This window comes from Acanthisitta chloris, unplaced genomic scaffold (assembly GCF_000695815.1).
Source record: "Acanthisitta chloris isolate BGI_N310 unplaced genomic scaffold, ASM69581v1 scaffold23722, whole genome shotgun sequence".
NCBI classification, from domain to species: domain Eukaryota; kingdom Metazoa; phylum Chordata; class Aves; order Passeriformes; family Acanthisittidae; genus Acanthisitta; species Acanthisitta chloris.
Window position 1 is genome coordinate 83,982 of NW_008661387.1, and position 22,946 is coordinate 106,927.

General features: G+C 41.8%; 1 protein-coding gene across 1 annotated transcript in view; it reads left to right on the plus strand.

Moving 5' to 3' along the window:
* The window catches only part of ST3GAL3 (ST3 beta-galactoside alpha-2,3-sialyltransferase 3), a 138,109-nt gene that overhangs the window by 60,018 nt on the left and 55,145 nt on the right, over positions 1 to 22,946 (plus strand). The window contains exons 4-5 of the mRNA XM_009070219.1: positions 8,162 to 8,256; positions 22,561 to 22,624. Coding sequence (XP_009068467.1) covers positions 8,162 to 8,256; positions 22,561 to 22,624 — 159 coding nt within the window. The remainder of the gene's footprint in view (positions 1 to 8,161; positions 8,257 to 22,560; positions 22,625 to 22,946) is intronic.

Below are 22,946 nucleotides of genomic sequence, written 5' to 3' on the forward strand. Positions count from 1 at the left end.
AGCAGTCACATCTGTTTTGTGCTTGTGCTTGGCTGTGCTGAGCCACATGTGCGTTTTTGGTTTAGCTGATGGCAAAAGGCTTTTTTTCATCATTGTCCTGTCCGCTACATATGTACCAATTTCTTTTCAGGTTTGAGTGTTCCAGGCTCCTTCTGCAGTGACAATTACTCATTACAAAGACGACTCAAAATTTTACTGTTCCTTTCAATGTTTTGAAATCTTCAGATTTCATAGTAAGATAACCTCATAATAGGCATATACATTAAATAGTGGGGTAGGAGGAAATGAGATCAGAGGCTTTTGAAACAGTGAAGTGCAAATTGTTGTGCTCTGCCATAAAACTGCCAGGAGCTCAGGGCAGTCAGACATGGCCAGTGGTGGCAAGAATGAGCAGTGTGTGAGAAGGATTGCTGACAGTGACATGGCTGTGGATTAATTTCTCTCTGCAGGTAGGATAAAGAGGACATTAAGCTGACTTTATAAAAGTAACATGTAGTCACTGCGTTTAACAGACTGGTTAATGAGTATCTATGACAAAAGGCAACAGATCTGTGTTGGGAACTGTGCCCATCATCTGCAGTCTTCTGGAATGTGTTAGGTGTTCACCAGAAAAACATACCCCAGATAACCTGCCTTTTGGGAGTGCAGTGTTGTACAGCAACAGTTAGCCTAGATGACTACTCTCCAATTCATTTTCACTAGAAACCACAGTCTCCTTTGTGTCTCAGTGGAGTATGAGCAGCCACATAAGTGTGCTAAACTTTGGCCAACTGGCAATGTTGCTGGCTGGCATTTTCCATGGGAGCTAACTCTTTCTTCTTGGGAGAAGGATTGGACCCTTTCGCCTTCCCTCCTCATTTTGTATTTGCACAGAAGGCTTTGGAATCTCAGGCAGTAATTACAGCCTGCTTTTGCTCACTTTCATCATGTTTCCAAATACCACATAATCTCATCTGTTTGGCTCAGTGCTCCCTCGGAGTTCTTGAACCCCCCACCTGGCTTTTCATAGGAAAAAGGAGCTGTAATTCAATCTTGCATCATTGACAATAACACATGAAAAACAAGCTATGACACTGAAATGATGTTAGGAGACTGGTTTTTAAACTAACACAACTCTGCACTGCCTAGAACTTAGCTTTTCACCCTTGCATAATTGTGTTGTGGTATTAGTGAGTTCTGTGAACAATGACAAATTTTGCATGTTGTTTTATAAGCTGCACCACGAGGCAGGTCAGGACAAAGCTTCTGCCTTGTCGGAATTTTATAGCTCCCCCTCCCCCCCCACCCCAAAAGGAAGACAGCCTTTAAACCGAGCATCTTGTTATTTTTGTGCGTGCATGTGGTTTTTGTCTGAAATGTTTGGAGAATCAGTAGGAAAGTTCTAGGATTTCATTAGAGCAGGCAAACTGATTTCTTTTTGTCTTCAATATTTAGTATAACTCAAAACTTTCCAGTCCCCGTGATGACTATTTGCATTATATAGGTAAGCTGCTCAGGACACTTTGTTGGACTGGATGCATGTGAAAACAGTCAGTTAGCAGGAGGGACTGAGGTAATATTAAGTCATTCTTTGATTTTATGCCTTGGTGGTGCCATAAGCCCAAGATATTAATGACTGCAGAAAGGTTAAACTTTACGTGGCTTCCTGTTTATCACAAAGGTGCGGGGTACAAACAGCAGTCTTGGCAGGCAACAGGCTGCAAAATTCATGTGCTGCTTATCTACAGTGGTATTTGTACTGAAATTTGATTACTACATATGAAGAAAAATAATTACGGAGCACAAGGAGTCTGAAGGGCAGCTCTTGATTCCAACTACAGCAGACTGTAGCTAGGGGGTACTTGGTCACCTCCTAGCAGTATTAGCACAGTGTGAAAGTAGTTTTAGATGAAACACCTGTACAGAACTTCAAAATTGCATCTATTTGATTTTCCCTCTTAAAAGTAGGCACAGCTATGGCCAACCCGTGTTTAATAGATATAAACTTGTTCTTAAAATTAATAGTCAAATCTGAAATGTGCATAGTTGATGTGAATTCTGAAACCCATGTCCAGATATAGATTTCAATCTGTAATAATCCCAAGCATAAGAAACCTTTTTCTAATGTTTAGTTTAAGTTTCTTTTTGCTGCATTTTAGGCCTAGGGTTACTACTTCTGCTTACCAGAGATATGGAGATGGTGCCTTTCTCTTTTACAGCGGCCTTGTAATATTAATGGCTCATCATGTCTTCCTTCAGTTTTCTCTAGACTAAACATGGTCTTTTTTTTTTCTAGCTTTCCTCAGAGATCATGTTTTCTAGACCTTAGATCTTTTTCAGAGCTCTCCTATGGCCTTTTTTCAGTTTGTTCATGTTTTTCACATGAGGCTCAGAATCGGACATGGTCCTTGAGCTGATGCTTTCTGATCCTGAATAAATTGAGTATTTAACAGGTTTTACAGCTGCGATTGTTACATTTTTCAGTCATGATAGGTTGTTTATCCTTTCTGCAATAGTGTGACAATGTTCTGTGTATGAACCACAGTGCAAAGAATGGAGGCCCTTTAAGATACGTGTTGGAGCAGCTGGTCTGGCTCTAAGTAGAGCAGTGAGCAAGCAGTGGGAAAAGGCCTGCACCGATGAGTTTAAACAATCTATTAGGAGATTGAGAGGGCAAGAGGCTGATGATGCTACAGAATACCTGAAAGGTACAGAGCAGTCATTCCCGGGGAGGAGGCTGGGATAACTGCTACATGGCCTGTGGATTTTTGTTCAGTGAACTTTATCTGCCCCTTCCTTTTCTTTGCTTATGGAATAAAGCCTGTTCAAAGGCAGATTTTGGAGTGAGGTGGCAATTACTGCACATTGCTGTCAGAAGAAAGGACCGTGGTTTACACCTTATGGTCCTTCTTGCAGAGCTGTAAAGAATGGCGTGATTATACCAGCTCAGTAAAGGACAGCACCCCAATGGCACAGTTACTAGGAAAGGGCAGAGAACAAAGCAGAGCAGTGTTGTACCTCTGCGTAATTTAGTGGGGTGTATATCGAGAATGGCCAAGTAGCTGAGGCCTTTGCAGCCTGGAAGAGACATCTGTAGGCACACCCAGGGCCTGTAGGCATGAAGAGCTTGGAGAAGATGGGTGGGGGTCTGTGTCTCACTGTCCCTTGCAGAAGACCTAGGAGTCTCACTGAACAACATGTTCTTCAGTGCTAGGTTGTCTTCACCATATTGTTTTATTTTAGACCATTTCTGCAGTTTGCTAAGATTAACTTAATTTTTGGCCTGATCTCTACTAGTAAAGATATTCTTCTTGCAGCTATCCTTTTTTTTCGGCTTGTTTGCCGATGTAGGAAAAGTAGTATGTTAGTTGTAGGATGGGGTTAATCCTTTTTAATGCGGTTTCTTAAATTTTTCAACTGCTTCAGGAATCTTTTGAGCTGCTTGGATTTTTGACAGAGGATTAATGTCAGTAAGAAATGTGAAATCAGGACATCACAAACCTCCTCATTCCTAGTCTATCACACCATGCTGCTCCCCAGAGAAGGAAGACAAGGGAGAAAAGTATACATCTAGGTCTCAATAGGGAAAAAGGAAAAGGTTAGTTTAGATTTTCTCTCTGTACTTCTATAATGCCTTTGTCAGAGCTAATGTTTCAGTGCTCGAGTGCTTCCGTTTGTATTTCATCCATTTTATTAAAATTGGTAGATTTTGTGCCTTCTGTCTAACCGTGGATGCTTTTGAGCATCAACAAACAGAAGATAGAAGTCATGCCAGAACAAATAAGGAATTTATTTGTGTGGTTTTAAAAGGAAAAAAAAAGTTGTTCCTGGAGCTTTACAAATGCAGTGTACAGGTTTCTCTACAACATTAGGTTTTAGTACTGTTTGGTTTTTTCCTTCAGTTTCCAGCTTTCCATTGGTGTCAATTCTCCCTAATTAAAGATGAAACAAAAGGGCAGGTTGGCTTATAGTAGGAGGGGGAAAAAAGAAAGGCATATATGAGAAATAAGCCTACAGTGGGGCTTAGTGGTTGCCAGTCTGCATTCCCTTAGTGTCATGATTTCTAGAAATGTGGTGCCATCTCTACTCTTCCAGGAGCTTGACCTTGTCTTCCTCCCTCCTCATTAAAGTCAAAGACACATCATTCAGTTTATTTATTTTGCTTTCTTTCAGCTGTAGTTTATTATCATCTACACAGTTATATATTAATTGCCTTGACAGCAGTAGATAGGAGTAGGGAGTGGATTCTAGTCAAGATTCAATATCTGAAATTGTTAATAGCGACCTTGACTAGCACCAGTGCTAGTCTAGGATTTAGGAGATGATTTGGGAAGTTAGTGCTGCTTATGCTGAAAACCTCAGTGCATATCAAAGAAGAGTGACTGGAATGGATCCTGAGTATCAGGGACAGAATGGAATAGTTGGAAAACTTGGCTGGGGAGCTCCTGGCAGGCTGGTTCAGCCTTCCATGTACAAATGTTTTGGGATCACAACTACTCTTACTTACCGAGGATAAATAACTGGAAATGTAATATTTTGTCACATAACCCAGAATCCCCTAGGCACAAATATATATCACACTTTCTTGTGTGTATAGATTCCTGTTTAAGAACGGTTTTCTGGCAGTACACTTCTACCAGTGCTTGGTGACAAATTATGTTAGAGCTTTTATTAATTTCTTTGTATGAGGAATTCAGACTTGAGAGCTGGGAGAGATTTGGTCCAAACATTGCAATTATCATATCCTGCATTTAGTCCATGTAGATGTCATTTGTGTTTTATTGGGGTATGCCATTCAAACTAGAGATTTTAGGTGCTTGGCATTTCTCTCTCAAATTACACAGGTCATAAGTGTGTGCCACCAGCACACAAATTCCTCATCTTGTCAGAGCTGTCACGTGCAACGAGGTTGCATTCTGTCTGGAATTGGGCGGAGTAGAGAGGAAGTGCATAAAATTTAAATGTTAAAAATCTGAACTCTCCCTTTCTGAAGGAGCACAGGCCTGTTTTGGTTCTGGAGCTGTGGCTGCTGGTGAAGCTAACCCGCTCATAGGTAGCCATGAAGATGGCTTGGGCAAGATGCAGCATTGTGAACGAAGCTGCTCAGTAGATCCAGGGTTTAACATCATTCAGAAACCTTTGCTTTTCTGTTTGACAAACTCCCATGCATTCCTTGGAATGTATTTTAGGTGCTCTGCAGAGAACATTCTCATGGCCTGTTTGAGGCATGTCTTGATATTTCCTGAAGGGTCCTAGAGTGCACCAAATGCGGTTCAGAGCAAGCCATGCTCCTGGAGAGGTCTGTCAGACAGCATTTCCCTGTCACTGCTGGACATCAGTTCTGGCCCGCTCGGATTTATTGAGGTGGCAAAGCACATGAGCTTACAGCATGCAAGATTTCTTAATATTTCCAAAATTTAATTGCATTCAAGATATATGATTTACCCTCTAATTTGCTCCTTTTTTTTCCTATGTGAATGTAATATTTCTTCAAAACTGTTCCTCCCCCTCTTAAATGAAGCAAAAGTAAGATTTAAATGACTGTTTGCCTGGCTTTGTGTACAGTAGTGTTAAATCTTGCCAAATAATAGTAGCTGGTCAAAGGCTATTGTGTTCTTCGCTAGAAAAACCCCCGTGAATTTACTTGTAGCAAATACAATAAAAAGGGCATTACTTTGGTGCCCTGGTCATCACCTGCTGAAGAGACACCATGGAGCATCAGATCAATCATGCTAGTGCTTCAGCTGTCTTTGAGAACTCCTCCAGGGTCTATGGAGTCCCAGGAGCATTCTGACTTTCCTCCTGGTTTTACCAGGCACCTTGTAAGGGAGAATCTGCATTAGGGAGAGGCACTCCTTACTCCATGTCAGACTACTGTAAGCTGTCTCTTCCAGTTGTGTGACTTGCACCAACTCCTGGGTTAGGCCTGGCCTTAGAGCCCATACCTTCTTTCTTGTGCAGTGCTTTTGAACAGATGAACTAAACTGGCTAAGGTTTTTATTTACACTACACTACTTTGTAGCATTATTGTAGGGAGTCCTCTTGATTCTTGAGAATAAAACCTGTTCATATATGCATTTTCTGAAGCATCCAAGTTTTTCCTGGTGACTGCATGTCACAGCAGCAACCAGTGTTACCTCTGTGACCTAACAAACCATCCCCGAGGTGCTAATGATTCCCTAGTCAATGCTGCCATCCCCAATTGCAGCTGCTGTGTGGGGAGAAGGGGAACCACCTTCATAGCTTCTGATACGAGTTCAGGTAGTGGCTGAAAAGGAGGAGCCGTGAACATTGTATGAGAAGCTTGCAAAGATTCTTCCTGTTGATCTTGGAAGGAGGTGGAGATAACTCCAGATTCAGCAGTGTAACATCATAATTATATTTCAGTGCACCAAGATGTTTGAAAAAAAAAATTGAACTAATTTGTCATGTTATTAAAGTTTTTAGGATGTTCTCAGGTGTTAATTGTGAATGCATTACAACTAATATTGTGTTGCTCTTTTCCATCTGTTTATTTTTAAATAGGCCTGTGGGTTTTTCTTACTTAAGATCTTCAGAAGCTCTAATATATATCTAACACAACTTCCCCACCTTTTCTTGGATAAAGTTACATAGATCCTTTGTCATCCTCAGCTCTGGAAAAACATTCCTTTCCTTCTAGATCAGCCATGTCATCTGCGAATCTTGCTTTTATGGTTATAGATGATCTTATTAAAGATTGCATGAGTGGATGTGAAGCAGTATGCATGGATGAATTTGAGTCTTCTTGTTTTGTTAAATAGTCTTGGTGTCTCTTTCCTCTTTCCAGGGGTTTCTGTTACCTGTGATTTACTGGGCATCTGTGATAGGACTTTGCTTTGGACAGTTTATAATTCAGATTTCTTTCCATCCTTTCCTCACTGCGCTGCTATCTGAAATCGTTGCTCTGTACCTGGCTGTGGTGTAATGTAGAGGAGTTTATCTTAAATCAGGTAGTTCAAGTCCAAATGTTATCTGATTGCAGTAGCAGGAGTTGCGTGCTGAGTACAGAAACAGCCTGAAGGGAGAGCTAAACCTGTGGGTTACATCTGTCCCACTGCCATGTCTAGGTTAGCCAGGCTGGATCTATTTCAGAGACGTGTGCATTGCGCTGTAGTGGAGGAGTGCTCTCTGACTGAACATGTACATCTCTTTCTTCGTTTCTATAGCATGGTGTGATTGATTCTGGTCCAGAGCATCTCTGCTACTGTTTTGAGATGACTGAATGAACAAATTTCTAATAGTATTAGCATACTTTGTAGCAGTGATCTTGATATAGTCAAAAATGGTCCCATATGAAAGTTAATGTTTCTGTATTTGCTAATTGTTTCCTCCTCTGTGGCCACTGCACTAGTTGTTTCTAGAAGAGACACATTTCTAGTAGCTGCTGTGTTCATCCACTGAAGATATAATTAGGATAATGTATTCCCGTAATGATGTGATTAAGAAGGACTAGGTCTCTATTTTGAAAGGGATTCTGGATATATCACAACTGTTTGGTTTGGCAAAGACCTCTCTTGAATCATTTCTATGTTAATGAATGCAGAAAAAACCACCTAAGTCCACACTGAATTTCCATTCTCTGTAAACTAAGAGCTGCTTCATGGTCTCCTAAACTGTTTTCTTTCTTGCCTGTGTGGTGATAGCTGCTGTGTATGTGCATGTGAGTGAGGCCAACGCAGCCATGAGAGCAGGTAACCCCAGCCTTGCTCTCCACGTATGTTTGCCCATTGCATTCACATCTGCACAGAGCAGCAGCACAGGTTCGTGTAACAAACCATAAAAAGGCAGCTCTGCACCCTGTCCTCACACACTTGCTGAGACAGCACAGACATTGCCTTGTGCTTACAAAGTTTGGAGCAAAACTGCCTAAACTCTGGTTGCAATTTGCAACTTAAATTAATAGCCAAACGATAGTGGGGAAGTTCTAGATTGTTGAGTGGAAGTAATTGTCAGGTTCACGACTTGAGTGATCCGAGTGTCCTCATGGTGTGAATTCTGAGACTTGTTTCACTGCAGTCACCTTTGCGTAAAAGTAAAATCTTCTATATTATTGACTGAGAATGTAGAATCAGCAATTATGTGTACAGTCTCTCAACCTTCCTGCAGGAATTTATCCTTCCTGATTCAGGAGTTAATATTTTTCTCATTTTGGTTTTCTCAGGTTCTCGAAGCCGGCACCAATGTTCTTGGATGATTCCTTCAGGAAATGGGCACGTATCAGGGACTTTGTACCCCCCTTTGGAATTAAAGGACAAGGTATGAGAAAACAGTGCAGCTGTTGAAGCAGGTGTTTCTGCAGGTGCTTGCCCCATTTTGTTTTTCTGTTTTGAAAGTTTAGGTGGTCCCTTGGGCTCAGGTTTTTTCCCCTGTTTGAGGGAAATATTGTACATGTAGCTCTTAGAAACCCAGAAGGGTTTTCGCAGCTGGAATGCATAGCTCAGAGACTGGTCCTAGGGAGGATGGTTTAGCTATCCCACACATGCTATCAAAGGCCTCTCTGGGTGAGTGGTGGTGGAGCAGAAGGCTTGTGCTCACTGCAGTGATTTGCTGCAGTCTTTCTGAAATCCACTGTATTTATTAAGAAGTGTTTGTGGCATTGCATCAATTTTGAAGATGTTTTTTTCCACTGACAAACTCAAGATTACAGATGGCCCCCATAGGAATTGAAATACCTGGCAAAGAAAGGACTGCAGCCACAAGAGGTTTGGGTCTGTCTCTCTCCCTGGAAGCAGATGTGGTAGTTGTCAGAACAATCTCAGATCAATTTAAAGGCTCTACCCACAAATTGCTTTTGGCTTGCATTAGTTTACTTCTTTATTTTGTCCATTCCTTGTCCAGTCAGTCTTTTGCAGCTCAATAGGCAACTAATTACTGTCCTCTAAATCAGCCAACAGAGTTTGCAGCAAAAAACTAACAGTGGCAGCACAAGTAGGAGGTTGTGGTGACCACAGGAGGGCTTGTCCCCTTCTAACAGGCACACAAGGTGTAGAAGGCTAGGGCAAACTACCTGACCAACGTGGAGGTGGGATTTGCAGATTACACACGATGTCAGCTAGACCTAATAAAAATAATTCCATTACACTGAATCCAAATTCACCAAAAGAGAATGACGGAACAGCTCTGGCAGCCTTCTCCCTGGATTTGTTGCCAGCTTGTATCACCACTGCAATGTTATGTAAATCTGGTGTTTTATATTGGATTTCCTCAGTTAAAAAGAGAAATGAGAAATTGCCATTATTTGAGTAGCTGTGAGCTGAAGCCATGGGACGGAAACCGTTGAATAGGTTATTTTTTTAACGCCCTCCTGGGACTAAATTTTGTGCCAAGTTTCAGTCTGGAGCAAGTTCTGTGTGTGGGAGGGTTGAATTATAAATCTGTGTAGCCCAGGATTTCTAATGGCAGTGCTGACAGGCTGTGAGTCGTAGCGATGCGAATGGCGCCCTTTCATGTTACACATCACTTGGAATTCTTGCATCAGTCTTTTCTGCTGTCCCATGGGATATATTCGGGCTCAACAGAGTGATTGGATGATGGGATCAGCACCTCATTAGGGCTTTCAGTCAGGGCAATCTAATGGTATCCAAACAACTGACCCAGGCAGGCAGCATGGAGCTCAGTCACGTGCTGGTGCGAGATGAAGACTCAGAGCTCGGATGTGCATGGGAAACTGAGTAGTCAGGGTGACTGAGAAAGTGTAGAGAAATGTGCCTGTGTTGAAATAGATGGGGCAGGAGTTCTGCTCTGTGCATTACGCAGCCCCATGACGCTGTCAGCTGGGATTTCCAACATGTATCACATTGGGAAAGGTGGTTGGTGTTTATAGATGCTGACTGTAGCTGAGATGGTAATGGGAAGATCTCATTGAGAACTTTGGTGAATATCACTCGGTGGTTTTAAGTCACTGTGATCTATTCCAAGTGCAAAATCGCTTTTTTTCGTTTTTTTCGGTGTGAAATACAGCTACAAGATGAGCTCACTTTCATTGATGCTGCATGTTCCAAGAAAGTTGTAGAAACTTCTGTGATAGCTTGAAAGTACTAAAGTTATGCAATCAAGGGATTCTTGGAAGCTTGGAGGCTAATTTATCATTTCTGCTTTCTCTTGTTAAAGTTTCTCTCTATTCTTCAGACTTTTACCTAATTTTTTCTTTGCTTTGTCACTGGAATAAAAAGCTGGACAAAGTCCTTTTTCTTCCATCACTTGGTGTTTACTGGTCCAAGAAAGAACAATTCTAAGATTGCAAGACTTTAGGGCAAAGCAGCTTTTGAGGAGCATTGCCTGCTGGGCTGCACTAATTTGGAATAACACGTCTGTATAAATTATATGGAAAAGAGTAGAAATGGCTCAGAAATTTTCAGGGCAGGACTACTGCTCTTTAAAGGTTATCATATCAAGGAGAAGGCAGTATGCTGATCATTTTGACATAGTTCATCAGGGATCTTTGTTTTCTTCAATAAGAATATGATTGTAAAGACAGTTCTTCCATCTCCAGATGCTAAAGAGTACTCAGTACAACCCAGAAAGTTCAACAGTGTTGCTTTGTGAAGGACTGCTCACTCCTTTACTGCAGTGGTCATTTTCTGATTTGGCCATTAGCCCAGACAAGGGGGGTTTATGGCCAGAGTGCTCCATTCTCTGCAAGAGCATTTGTGTGTAGAAGCCCTCAAGGTGAATGTGGTCCTGAATATGGAAGGTTTTAGACTTTTCCCTGAATGCTGCTGGTTCTGAAATGCAGTATTGCAGTAGGAATACTTCAGCTCATGTCAAATTGGAAACTGCTGCTATTGTCATTTAACTACCTTTGTGATTACTTGTCTGCTAAATGAAAGAGGCATGGGAATAGGCAGGTGGCAACTCTACTGCTTTGTCAGCAGGGCTTTCTGGGATGGGGAATGTGGTAGGAAGTCTTGTGCAAACTCTGTTTGAACAGTGATTCTGAGAGTCCTCTACAAGATAGTAGAAACAGATGAAGAGGAATTTACGAGCAGCATTTGTACCTTTTTCTTAACCTGTCTTAAATGGGCAGAGTTTTAGTACATGTCGTGCCTGTTGATTCTGCCTCTGTTCACCAAAGATCTGGACCAAGGATTGATCCTAATACTTGATCCCAATGCCCAGCAACCTGAGACAAAAATGGAGCTGAGAGCCATCAGGAGTGCTGGAGCTGATCCAGCAGATTGAAGGTGTGTAGCCCTTGTGGAAAGTCTGGCTTTCTTTGTATGCAAAGAATAGGAGAAGTAATAGACATGAAGAGGTGTGAGTATATTAGGTTTTGACACCATAAAGGGTCGCTGCCAGTATGTAGTTTGGCCTTTGATGTAACAGTAGCACTAGGTTTTGCCAGCTGGCTATGAACCTATGAGATTATCTTTTAGAATCTGGATCCAGATTTTCTAAATGAGGAACAACTGTGTTGACAAACAGGCCAGTGAGATGTTTGACTGCACTTTTTAAAAAACGAGATTGTTTGCCACGTCGAGCTTGTTGTCTCTTACCATGTGACTTGACAGAGTCTGGAAATAGGACGGGCCACTGTAAGCACTTGGAAATGATGACTCCATCTCTATTAATAAATAAATGGTTGTACTCTGGTCCTGAAGGCTGTTGAGCTCATTGTTCAAACACATTAACTCCCTGCTTCCTCATCCCCAAAATAGAGTGGCTCTGTCCAGGCTTCCTATCAAGAAAGGTCACTGGCCTGTATTAGCCCATGAATGCATGAGAATTGTAGAGGAGGGTATTTCTTGACCCTGGTGAACACTGTATGGGACTGTGCTAACACTTTAATAGTACAGACTCGTGTAGGACAATGTGGGCCTGTGCCCTGCTGCCAATTTGTTTATTAGTGTATGTATAGCCAAAGCAAGAAACATGATGGAATTGGTCAACTTTTAACACTTGTCAAGAAGATCAAACTGTAACAAGAAGTTGGAACTGTAAAAGCTACAAATGTCAAGATGTCCTGTGGGAGACAGCTCAGGCTGCCGAGCACCCTCCTGTGTCCCAGGCTATTGTTTTGGCATTAACTGGGATGTTGGAATGCCTCCCATGTTTCACCATTTGCGAGGGTTTAATGTATTTGTAGGAATTCTTCTTTCCCAGCACCTACCAAGCCTACTGTTGCAGCTTTTTTCAGTGAAGAGCAAGGAGACTGCAGCAATCTTAGGCTCTTAAACAAGTTACAGGGAGACTTTTTTTTAAACATTAAAAAAAAAGTTAAAATTGAACTTTGAAAAATTGAAATTTCTTCTTTTGTGTTTGCATCCTTTTCTAGTAGTACTTCTATCAGTGTAATTATAGAGGTATGAGTATGCACATGCTGTCCACATAGTTGTAGAGACCCTCTAGCATACGCACTGCTTTCAGGGTTAAATTTGCCAATGAATAAGCAATGGAAAAATTGTTTATAGTGTTAGTGAGATTATTAATCCCAGAGGGCCTCCTCCCCAAATTTACCTCTGTAGCTAAAGCAAAAGGAAAGAGTTATTTGGAGAAGGGCAACAAACAGGACTGGAGAAATACCTGACTATTAATAGAATTTCTCAGTACATGTGGTTTGAAGAATATAAAAGGCTTTCATAAGAAAGAGTAGCTGGTATCTGGCATCCTCTTTGTGTAATGAGGACGGGAGAGTTGCTGCATTTTTTTTTTTTTACTTAAGTGAAAACATATGGCACAGCATACACTAAAAACCTAAACAGATCCACGTAATAACTGTTCCATGCATTTAGTCAGTAATCGTGTCACTGCTTAGCAGTAATTACAGGTCTTCACTTCTACCTTTGTTCCTGCTCAGTTGTTTTAAGCAGAGAGGCTGCTTGGTTGGCCCTGAATCAGTTTGCCTTTGAAGGTGATAGTTATTTCTTAGGGAGTGATTCTCTTGTCACCATCTCAGAATTTCCCTCCCACCAGGAATCTAGGAAGCAATTTCTTCCCCATGGTGATAAGAGAATATTAAGAACATGTTTGAAGTGCTACAGTTTCATCAGATGTAGTATGAACTAGTGGCCAGGAGACTTGGTATTTTCATTTGATACCGGAGGGGCATCTGGAATTGGTGACATGTTCAGTGACAAAGGAATTAAGTCTTTGCCCAGACCACCAGTGCTAATGTGTGTATTGTGCAATGATGAACTGTTCTTGTACTAGGTTTTATTTGGATGTCTTCTTTTGTGTTAGTGCTTCTGGGAAGAACCATGATTCAGGGCTGCTTAGCAGTGGTTTTGATGGTCTCATGGGGGAGAGGTCATCCAGCTCCACTGAAAATGTTGAGTTTTCAAGCGTGCAAAAGTTGGCATATCACAATGTTATCAGGCGAAAATCTCCTCTCTTTTCATGCACATTCTTTTCTTGCATAGCTTTTTCTTTTACATCGACTTTCTTGGCATGAGCAATACTTTATCTCTGAGAAAATATATTCAGTTGGACGTAACCATTGAAATTTACAGCTGACTCAAAGAAAAACTATCAGAAAAGTAGGTCTCTTCCAACCTACTCTTCTAGGTCTTTACAGACTGGAGTACCACATGCAGCACCTTCCCTATTTGACTGGGTCTGCATATTGAGGTTTTTTCTGCTTTAATTCTCCAACTTTGCCCTTATTTTGTTAGTGGTACAGATGATTTTCCTCCTGTGAGGATTTTTTTGTTCTTCTTGTGCTCTTTCTTTAACAAATAAGCACAAGCATTTGTAACCATTAGTTCTGTTCAGAGTAGGTGTTCACACAAGGTTGTTGTTTCTTCCTGAGTTTGAAGCAGATTTCTGCACTAGTTTCCACTAGAATTTTGCATTTGACCAAAATTGGTAATAGTTGCCATTATCACGTGGGAATATAGCTATAAAAATGTTGCTGTTTCCCCAGGGAATTTAGCTGATTTTATAGCCTCAAGAAATTAAATGAGAGGTTTGAAGGGGGGGAAAAGTGGAAAGTTTCAGAAGAGGTAGAGAATTAGCTTTTCATTACAGAGTAAAGCCTCTAAAGGGAAGTTATATTGTGAATTTTTAAGTTAAATCAACTCTGACTCTTGAGCTCTCATGATGAAAGTGCAGCCCTCCAGTGTGGTCACTTATTCAGTCAAAACTGATGATTTGTTGTTGAGTGTGCCTAAAGAATAGTCTCTCTCCTAACCCACTGAGAAGGGAAAGGTGCCCAAATCTCAAGCTTGCAGTTAATTGTGTGACTCCATATTGGAGTTCTTCACAGAAGTCTTGAAATGCAATTGAGATGTGGATATTATTCCTCTCTTCTACCTCCTGGAGGGAAGAGCAGGTCTTCTCTGACTGTTGTGTTTTGAAGTGTTATTTCTTAATGATTCTACAAGGGTAAGAAGAAGTAGGAATGACTCTAGTAGTTGCTGAGATTTTTGGCCTTGAAGACATTGCCTGGCCACCTGTGAAGGGTCATCAAAATGCAACAACAAAGGGAAGAACAGCCCTCTATAACAACTGTATTTATTTTCCTGCTTGCCTTTGACCAGCACATTGTGAATCTTTCAAGGACTGTTTTTATTTGTCATGAATTTGCCTGTTCCTATGAGCTTTATTCCTTCCTGTGCATTGAACTTGAGTTTGGATCAAAATGGTTCATGCATGGTTATTGCAAAATGTTGCCCATTTTTTGGCATAATTGTTTTTCAAATTAGTGTTCCAACTTTCCAAGCCCTGGGATTATGTTAGGAACTAAGCTTGTATTCTGAAAAAACAAGCTGTTGGTTCTGAAGGAAAGCTTGGACAAAAAAAATCCCTGAAGGCTCCAAAACAGCGATGTAAATGAAGAGTCCAAATGTTATGTATTTTATTTATATCTTGTTATAAAAAAAGGCCTTAAGGGCTTTCTGGAGCTTACATTTAACGCATGCCAGGTTCTCTTAAAATTGGTAGGGAGGGTACCATGCATATTCAGTCTTTTTTTTCTTGTGTTTTGTGTCTGTGTAACACTGTATGCCTCTTCTCTTAATGCCATTAAAATCACCAAGGGAAGTATTGGGATACTGAGAGAAGTGGCACATTTAAGTCTGTTGTTAGTAAGGTGTATCTCAAGTAAACAACCTAAATCTGGTATAGTTAATCACCTCGAGAAGCCATTCTCTTTTTATTTACGCATGAGTTTTGATTTGGGGACAGATTCCTCAGTTTGTAGTTTTTGAAAGCCAGTTCATGTGTCTGCAATTTACTGCTCAGTTCTGGAAGTCTTTGTAGCTGCTCTCTCCTGCGTAGACCTCCTAAACTTAGCTGATCAATAATAAAAAGAGGTGGTACAGGGAATTTCAGACACATTTTGGTACCTTTTGTAATCACTGGATTCCCAGCTTCACTAACATACAAATAGTGTTGTGTGTCTATATCTGGACATGGTGTTTCTGAAAGAGAACAAGAGGACAGAGTATGTGGTGATACTTGGGTCCATGGCCTTGTGCTGGGCACCAGGGTGGCAAATACAGAATGGGTATGGTTGGAAGGGACCACAGTGGGTCATCTTGTCTAACCTCCCTGCTCAAGCAGGGCCATCCTAGAGCACATGGCACAGGACTGCATCCAGACAGTTCTTGAATATCTCCAGTGAGGGAGAATCCATGGCCTCTCTGGACAATCAGTGCCAGTGTGTGGTCACCCACACAGTAAAGAAGTTTTTCCTCATACTCAGATAGAACTCCCTGTGCATCAGTTTCTGCCCATTGCCTCTTGTCCTATTGCTTGGCACCATGGAGCAGAGCCTGATCCATCCTGTGGCACCCTCCCTTCAGATACTTATAGACATTGATGAGGTCCCCTCAGTCATCTCTTCTTGAGGTTGAACAGGCTCAACTCTTTTAGCCTTTCGTCATGAGAGTGGTGCTCCAGTCCCTTAATCATCCTTGTTGCCTTCCTCTGGACCCACCCCAGGAGCTCCATGTCTCTCTTGTACCAAGGAGCCCAGAGCTGGACACAGCAGTCCAGATGCACCTCACTAGTTCTGAGCAGAAGGGCAGAATCACCTCCCTCTTCCTGCTGTGAAGATCATTCATCAAAAAATAGTAGTAATCCTTCTGTAAAAGATCACTCTTCAGCTCCCTTATGGACTGAGATTTTAGGAAAAATATGCTGAAGTAGGAACTTTACACAGAGCTGAACTTTCGGGTAGTGTAGTTAAAAAAGTGTATGCACTGGGTTTGTGCTTGCAGCTTGTTTGTAAATATTGCCATTTGTTTAATCCATAGCATTGATAGTGTTTAGTTTATTCTCCCCATGAAGCTGACACACACATGGCATTCTGTTATCGTGGGACATGGACCCATGTGCAGAGTCTCCTGGCATGCTTCAGGGATGTCAGTCAACCTCAGTCCAGTCAGTCTATTCCTAAAAGCTGAAGCTGATGCCTAGTACCCTGCAGAAGTGCTGGCTGGAGAGGTGGTGGCTGGGTGACCACCTGTGGAGATGGGCACTGCCCACAGTTCACAGGGCAAACACACAGAACTGCAGCAGCACACTGTTCTCTGACCCTAATGCGTGGTAGTCAGATACTTACTGCTGGCAGTAAGGGCATGTAGACTTCCTGATTTTTGAGGGAGATGGCTGGTATAAACAGCTTGAAAAATTACAGCCTCTTTTCTTGGCTACTTCAGAGTGTGTGAACATCTCAATTTGCCTACTTTCAAGGCAGGCACAAGGTAGATCCTGCAAGAAGCCTGCAGTAAGCCCTGTGGAATGGAAAGGTCTCCCATCTTTTTTTAATGATACAAGCAAGAAGCTTTTGCATTAGAAACAACAATGTTAAGTGTTGTTGACATTTACAGTGAAGGTCTCTTCCACTCCTTCACATAAATAACAGAGAAAAAGGCTAGAATTGAGACTTAGGCTGGTTCTCACTGTGTGGTCACTGCCTGCTTGATTTCTAACTATTTACTTTTCGTTTTTACAAATGTCTGAAAATTTCAGGGTCAACCTGAAGTCAAGATGTACTTGGGTTCAGAGAAATCATGCAGTCCTGAGCTGGCTTTTGAATCTTCTGATGTTATAAGGCAAAGTTGATAGAATATGTCAAGATAACTCGGGATTCTTAGATAAATGTAGTCAACTCCTCTTCTGCATGGGAGGAAATGTGCAGAGGCTTCTTGCTTTGTTTGTACAGTAATAGTACATGCATTGTGGTTGATAGAGGAATGGGTTAAATAATCTCCCACTCTCCCGAGTGATCTCAATTCTCCATGATGAGAAAAAAACATAATAAACAAGCTATGGCTGCAGAAAACTGCAGTAGATTGCTGCCCTGGTGATGTGTTCATTATTTAACAATAGGAGAAAGTGAAGGTGAAAGTGAAGGATATTGGTATTCATTTCCATTAATTTGTCATTAAAGGGTGGTAGCAAATCCATGCGAAGTACACGTAAGTCAGAGGCTTACCTAAAGATGAGACCCTTTGCAGAGGGCTCCTTATGTAGGAGCCAAAGGCCTTATTTTGTTCCTAGTTATGTCACTTACTTGCCTTATGACCTTCAAGAAAGTTTGATTCTCTCAGGGTATAAATACTTTTACTGCTTTCAGAAATGAGAACAGTTGGAGGACCAGAGAATGTGACTTTAGGATTATGCATGTGTGTGCACATGTGCATGTATATGTATCGCCTCATAGCTTTGACTTAAAGGAGCTGTATAAACGCCACATGTTGTTACTGTTGAAGTAAGTTCACTTGTCTAATATTTCAACGAGAATTAAACAGCACAAATGCTCCTCCCTGTATATAACGTATGTATGCACACTGTGTTCTTAGGCCTGCCGTATAGATGGTTTCAGGTAAAGCAGAACCACTGCATTACAATTTGCTCTTTCTGATGGGAGCTTTTGTATCTAACACACATAAGAAACGAGCTACCAGTGAGCTGCTCCTGCAATATGTGCCCCTCCCAGGGCAGCTCACATTGGTAACCCTAAGGAGTGATGGCACTGCCACTGCTATTTAAACATCAGTGTTTGACTGCAGACTGGGGGAAGCATTTAGCATTGAAAACATCTGTCTTGAATCTTGTGAGGTTCAATAGGAGGAACAGTGTGTGGGAATCAGTATTGCTATTGAGTTTGCTCAGCCTTGAAGTGGTTGCCAAAACTATGGCCACTGAATGGCTGTTGGATGATCTGCATGAGACAAGTTTGTTGTTTGAATTCAGTTTCCAGTGGGAAGTTTGTATTTCACAAAGCGTGCAGCTAATTGGCACCTGCTGGGCTGCCTGTTTGGCAGCTGGGAGGAGGCCAAGGATTAAATGCTTTTCAGAGATAAATTTACCTTTTATCTCTATTGGTTAGGGGAAGAGAGTGACAGGGAAGAAGTACGTGGTTTTGCGTGGTCTGACCTGACCTTCCATGGTGCCGTGCAGGTCTCTGCACCGTCCATGGTTCATCTTTCTGGGCGTATGGAACTGAGACATGTCTGCTGGGCTGATTTGCTGGTGTTCTCCATTGAACAAAAGTAGCTGAAATTTTCCCAGACTGGAAACAGCCCTCAAGACCTGTTTGAATGAGGATGTGTCTGAGCTAATGAATTCTATTAGACCTGAGCTGGCTGTATGCCTGGGCCCCTGGAAGCAAGAAGTGAGTGCATACGTATCTGTTGCTTGTAACAGGAAGGACTTTTTTCCTTTGTAGTGCTGCGAACATGTATACTCAGGCCCTTCCTGGCCTCTCCTTGGTTCACAGGTGTACAACACAGAGCACAACCACCACTCTGTTCTTCTCACTTACCAACCAAAAGAGAAGCTGTGCCTGGGCTCACATTGTGTCTGCATCCATGCCATGGTTTCTTCACAGCCTCAGTAAATTAGCTGAAAAAAAATTTCAAAACAAATTGTTTGCATAGTTGTTCCCCTGATAATACAATCTTTGTTTTAAGTGTGGGTTCATGTTAAAGCGAGGGCTCTACACAACTGGTGTCTTTAACGAAAGAAAAGAAGATCGATGGATGAATGGAGAAAAGCTGGTAGTTATGTGCTCCCCTGAAACACTGATATTGGGTTGCTCTGTTCTTTGTTCTTTGGTGTGCTCAATACAGCTAGGTCCCCATCCCAAGCTCTATCCCTCTCCCATCAGAATATGCCTACCCCAGAGAAACTTGCTGCCCTGGGTGCCAGCTGTTCCCACTGCTGTCCCACCCCAGCAGAGGGGTTCTGTGGCTAAGGTGCAGCATGCCAGGTCTGCTGCTGATCAGATTTGCTACTAAAGTAGGTAAGGGGTTAGTGTAAGTTATTTAGAAGTTTAACATGATTGTGTACAACACCAAAACTGGTTTGGTAGCCTTTCTGCCACAGGTTTATTTGAATTTGTCCAGAAACCACTGCATGAAAACAGAACAGGTCAGTTATTGCCTAGATCTTGGGAATACCAACCATGTTGTGCGTACACTGGTGCAGGCTGTGGTTGAGGTCTAGAAAAAAGACTTGGCCTTTCTTTTATCCTTGCAATCTTTCAGTCCTTGACAGATCTATACTCAGTCAGTGGCTGTGCACAAATCCTGGTACTTGAACCTGCGCCTGCTTTCCTGGTGCCCAGTTTTCTTCAGTCATAGTCTGGAGACAAACACTGCTTTGTGTCTTGCTGTCCTATCTGTGATAGTAGTCTTTACAGTGGCGGTTTCAAGTGGCCCTCCACCTTGCCCCAACTGTGGTAAAAGATCCTGCCAGTGGTTCCTTATTCCTTCATAGTCTTGTGCAAAGTTGCAGATCAGCCACAGCAGCAGCATCTGATCCTTCAAACCTTTCCCCAAGAAGATACAGAAGCTCCTTCTGGAGAAGGTCTTGTCTTTCAATCCTGGTGCCAGAGGCAAGTTGGCAAGGTGCCAAGTGCAAGTGTCCACCTCAGCAGCAGTGTAGTGACCATATTCTAGTAGAGTTCCAGCTCAACCAGAAGATCTAGTCCCCCTCCCCTGCCCAGGCCATTAGCTTTTCCTGTTAGTGCTTGTAGCTCCTGCTGTCTTCCAGTGAAGGGGCTAGACTAGATGAACTTGGTGCCACCTTCATTCCTTCTGTGAGTGAATACTTGGCAGTGAAGTACTTTGTCTTTTATTGTGCTTCATTCAGCGGTTTTGAATGATAACACTGTGATTTGTGCAGCTTTCAAACCTTTTGGATGCCATGTGTTCTTGGGGGCTGCCGAAGGGATATTTCCCATTTGGCCATTCATAATCTGTACTGAATGTTCTATATCGTTGTTTGTTTTGTTTGTGTTTTCCCTCTGGAGGATGGGAATGGGAAGCATCTCCATTCCAAATGCTGCCATATCCACTCTTAAAGCAGTTGTATTTAATTCCTGAGCATTCACTGTGAAGGCATTACTAATTAGCTGGCAAGATGAGTAAAACAGAATTGAATACATTACTCAATGGTATTGTTTTAATATGCTTTTTTAAATAGTCTATCGGATGGTCTCCAAGTAGTGCAGGGTGTAACCTGTGGGTGGTAGAGCAAACCTGGCATAAGAAAAGCTTGGTAGATGGGAGGTTGCAGCCCTTGACATGCAATCCTTTCATCTCTTTTCTGAGTGTGGGAAGAGAATGACAGTAACATATACTGTCCAGTAAAAGTCAACGTATGAGACAGGCCAAGGAGAGGACTGTGGCATTGTGCCATTAGAGGTCACAGCAACCTACTGCTGTTACGGCAGATTTGGAGAACTAGCATTCCTGTTGGAGGGGGAGCCTGCTGCCAGTGTGTCAAAAGAAATTCTTCAGATGAAGGAAAATTAAACAAACCCCCTATTTTGTTATCACAGTAAGTTGCTTTTACCCTTATAAGTTGCTCTTTGCTCCACTCCAAAATACGATCTTCTGAAAGTAATCACAGTTCCCAGCTTGTAATGGTTGGCGGGGCTGTCGGTGATGCCATGTCAAAAACTTTTTCAAATCTCAAAGTAACTGTCAGAATTTTCTGTTTATCACCTTTGTTTGTCTGCCTTGTGTGTCTCACCGGCTTGTTGTTGGGTTCAGAGATGTTTGGCAGATGGGCTGCCTTGAGCCCATGTGTTCATCCCACATATTCATCCTGTACTTTCTGTGGAGGGATGCAGTAGATAAGCACAGAATTCTTTATTTGAAAGGGTCTCCCCTAACTGTGCTGATTACAGTAAGTGCTGCCTGTCAGGAAAGCTATTTAAGTTCACTGTTAAAGATCACTTGGTGTCAGTTGTCTTAATGTTCCTGTGTAATTTTCAGTCTTTTGTAAAGAAATGAGACTTAATTATTCATTTTGACTGGTTGTTTCCTAAGAATGTCTGAACTAGTTGGCTGATATATTTCAGGGAAGGATATGATAGATATTTACACTCTCCCAAGGAGAGTGGCAGGGATGCATTGTTCATAATCTTTTCCAGTATAAATGAAGCTCAGAGAAGCCATATTCAAAATACGGACCAGGAAGATTCTGAGCTCATGGAAGCAAAGTCACTGAGGATTGCCAGATTCATAGGAGCTATACATGGCACACGAAGTCCCTGATTTTAAAATAATTATAGAAGAGAATTGCAGGGAAATACTATGTCTGTCTGCTTTGTTCTTATGCTCCTCTTGGGCATCTGCGTAAGACCACAAATATAATTAGGATTTGGAGGCAGATGGACTTTCTTAGTGCCATGGTCTAGTAATGACAGTAGGGTTGGACTTGATGATCTTTGAGGTCTCTTCCAACCCAGTTGATTCTATGATTCTATGAATCCAGACAATCTGAAGTTACTGGTGCATATGTAAACCCAGACTAGCCAGAGCACTGCAGCTGTCCTGGCCCTAGACAGGTCATGGTAAAAGGACTTTGGATGTTTATGGGAAAGAGAGGTGAAAATATTAGGGACAAATGACAAAATTTAGAAGCAGGCAGCCTCAAAAATTTCCATAGCTGATGGAATTATTTACGTGTAATCATTGTGCTTCTGCAATTTATTGCATTTAATTTCTGTGTGTGTCTACACTTGGCATATCTTACACCATCTGGTTGCTGCAGCATTCACCCAGTATCAGTGTAGGCTGTGTTCCATGGGCATCTCTTTAAGCAGTTACGATGGTTTAATTGGATTCTGCTATGAAGAAAGACTGAGGAAATGAACCTGAACGGAAAGTGACAGAATAAAAAGCATCAGTTTTAACCTGGTGCTGTTCCTGCATTCAGTTCACCAACGAGCTACATAAAAAGCTTGTCTGAAAGTAAGCACAGAGTCACAGAATATATGGAGTTGGAAGGGACCCTTGAGGATCATCTAGTCCAGCTCCTAGCAGGGACAGTGATATTGGCTTTTCCATGTCTGAGGTGTTTGTGAAGCAGCTGTCTCAGGGCAGTGGGTCTGAAATCACTGCTATGAATTGTACTGTGCTTGTTCCCTGTCACACTCTCCATGCAGGGCAGTTGCACACTGCATCAGAATTTGCAGCTAGTGCGTGAAGGTCATTGTTGGGAGGAATTAGGAATTTGCAAGTTAAAGTGTTTATTCCTAATGAGAACCTTATTTCAGTTCCTCCATGTAACTGCTTCAGATGCTTTACATCACTTTTTGGTTTGTATTTCCATTAGAAGTGAGAACTTGTTCCTAATGTCTTCCTTTTTTCTCCACAGATAATCTGATCAAAGCCATCCTGTCAGCAACCAAAGATTACCGTCTAACTCCAGCTCTTGACAGGTAAGATGAGACCTTTTAGAATGGGAGAAGTGACTTTTTTTACCACATAGCCTAAATAAATTTTGTTAGACATTTTTGCCAGATATTATTGCCAATAAATTTGGCTGTGCTTTCTAGAGAGATCGGGAGCTGGAAACTGAGTCTCTTTCCAGTAGAACTGTAAACTCTGGAGACCTCTGTTAAGTGAAACATAAGTTTAAAAAAAGCATTTACCTTTTCACCTATTTCCTAATCTTTTGTTTCATTTGTTGTTACAAGACACCCTCTTGGCCATTCAAATAAGTAAGTAGCAGATTTTCAATAAATACATTGTTCTTTTCCA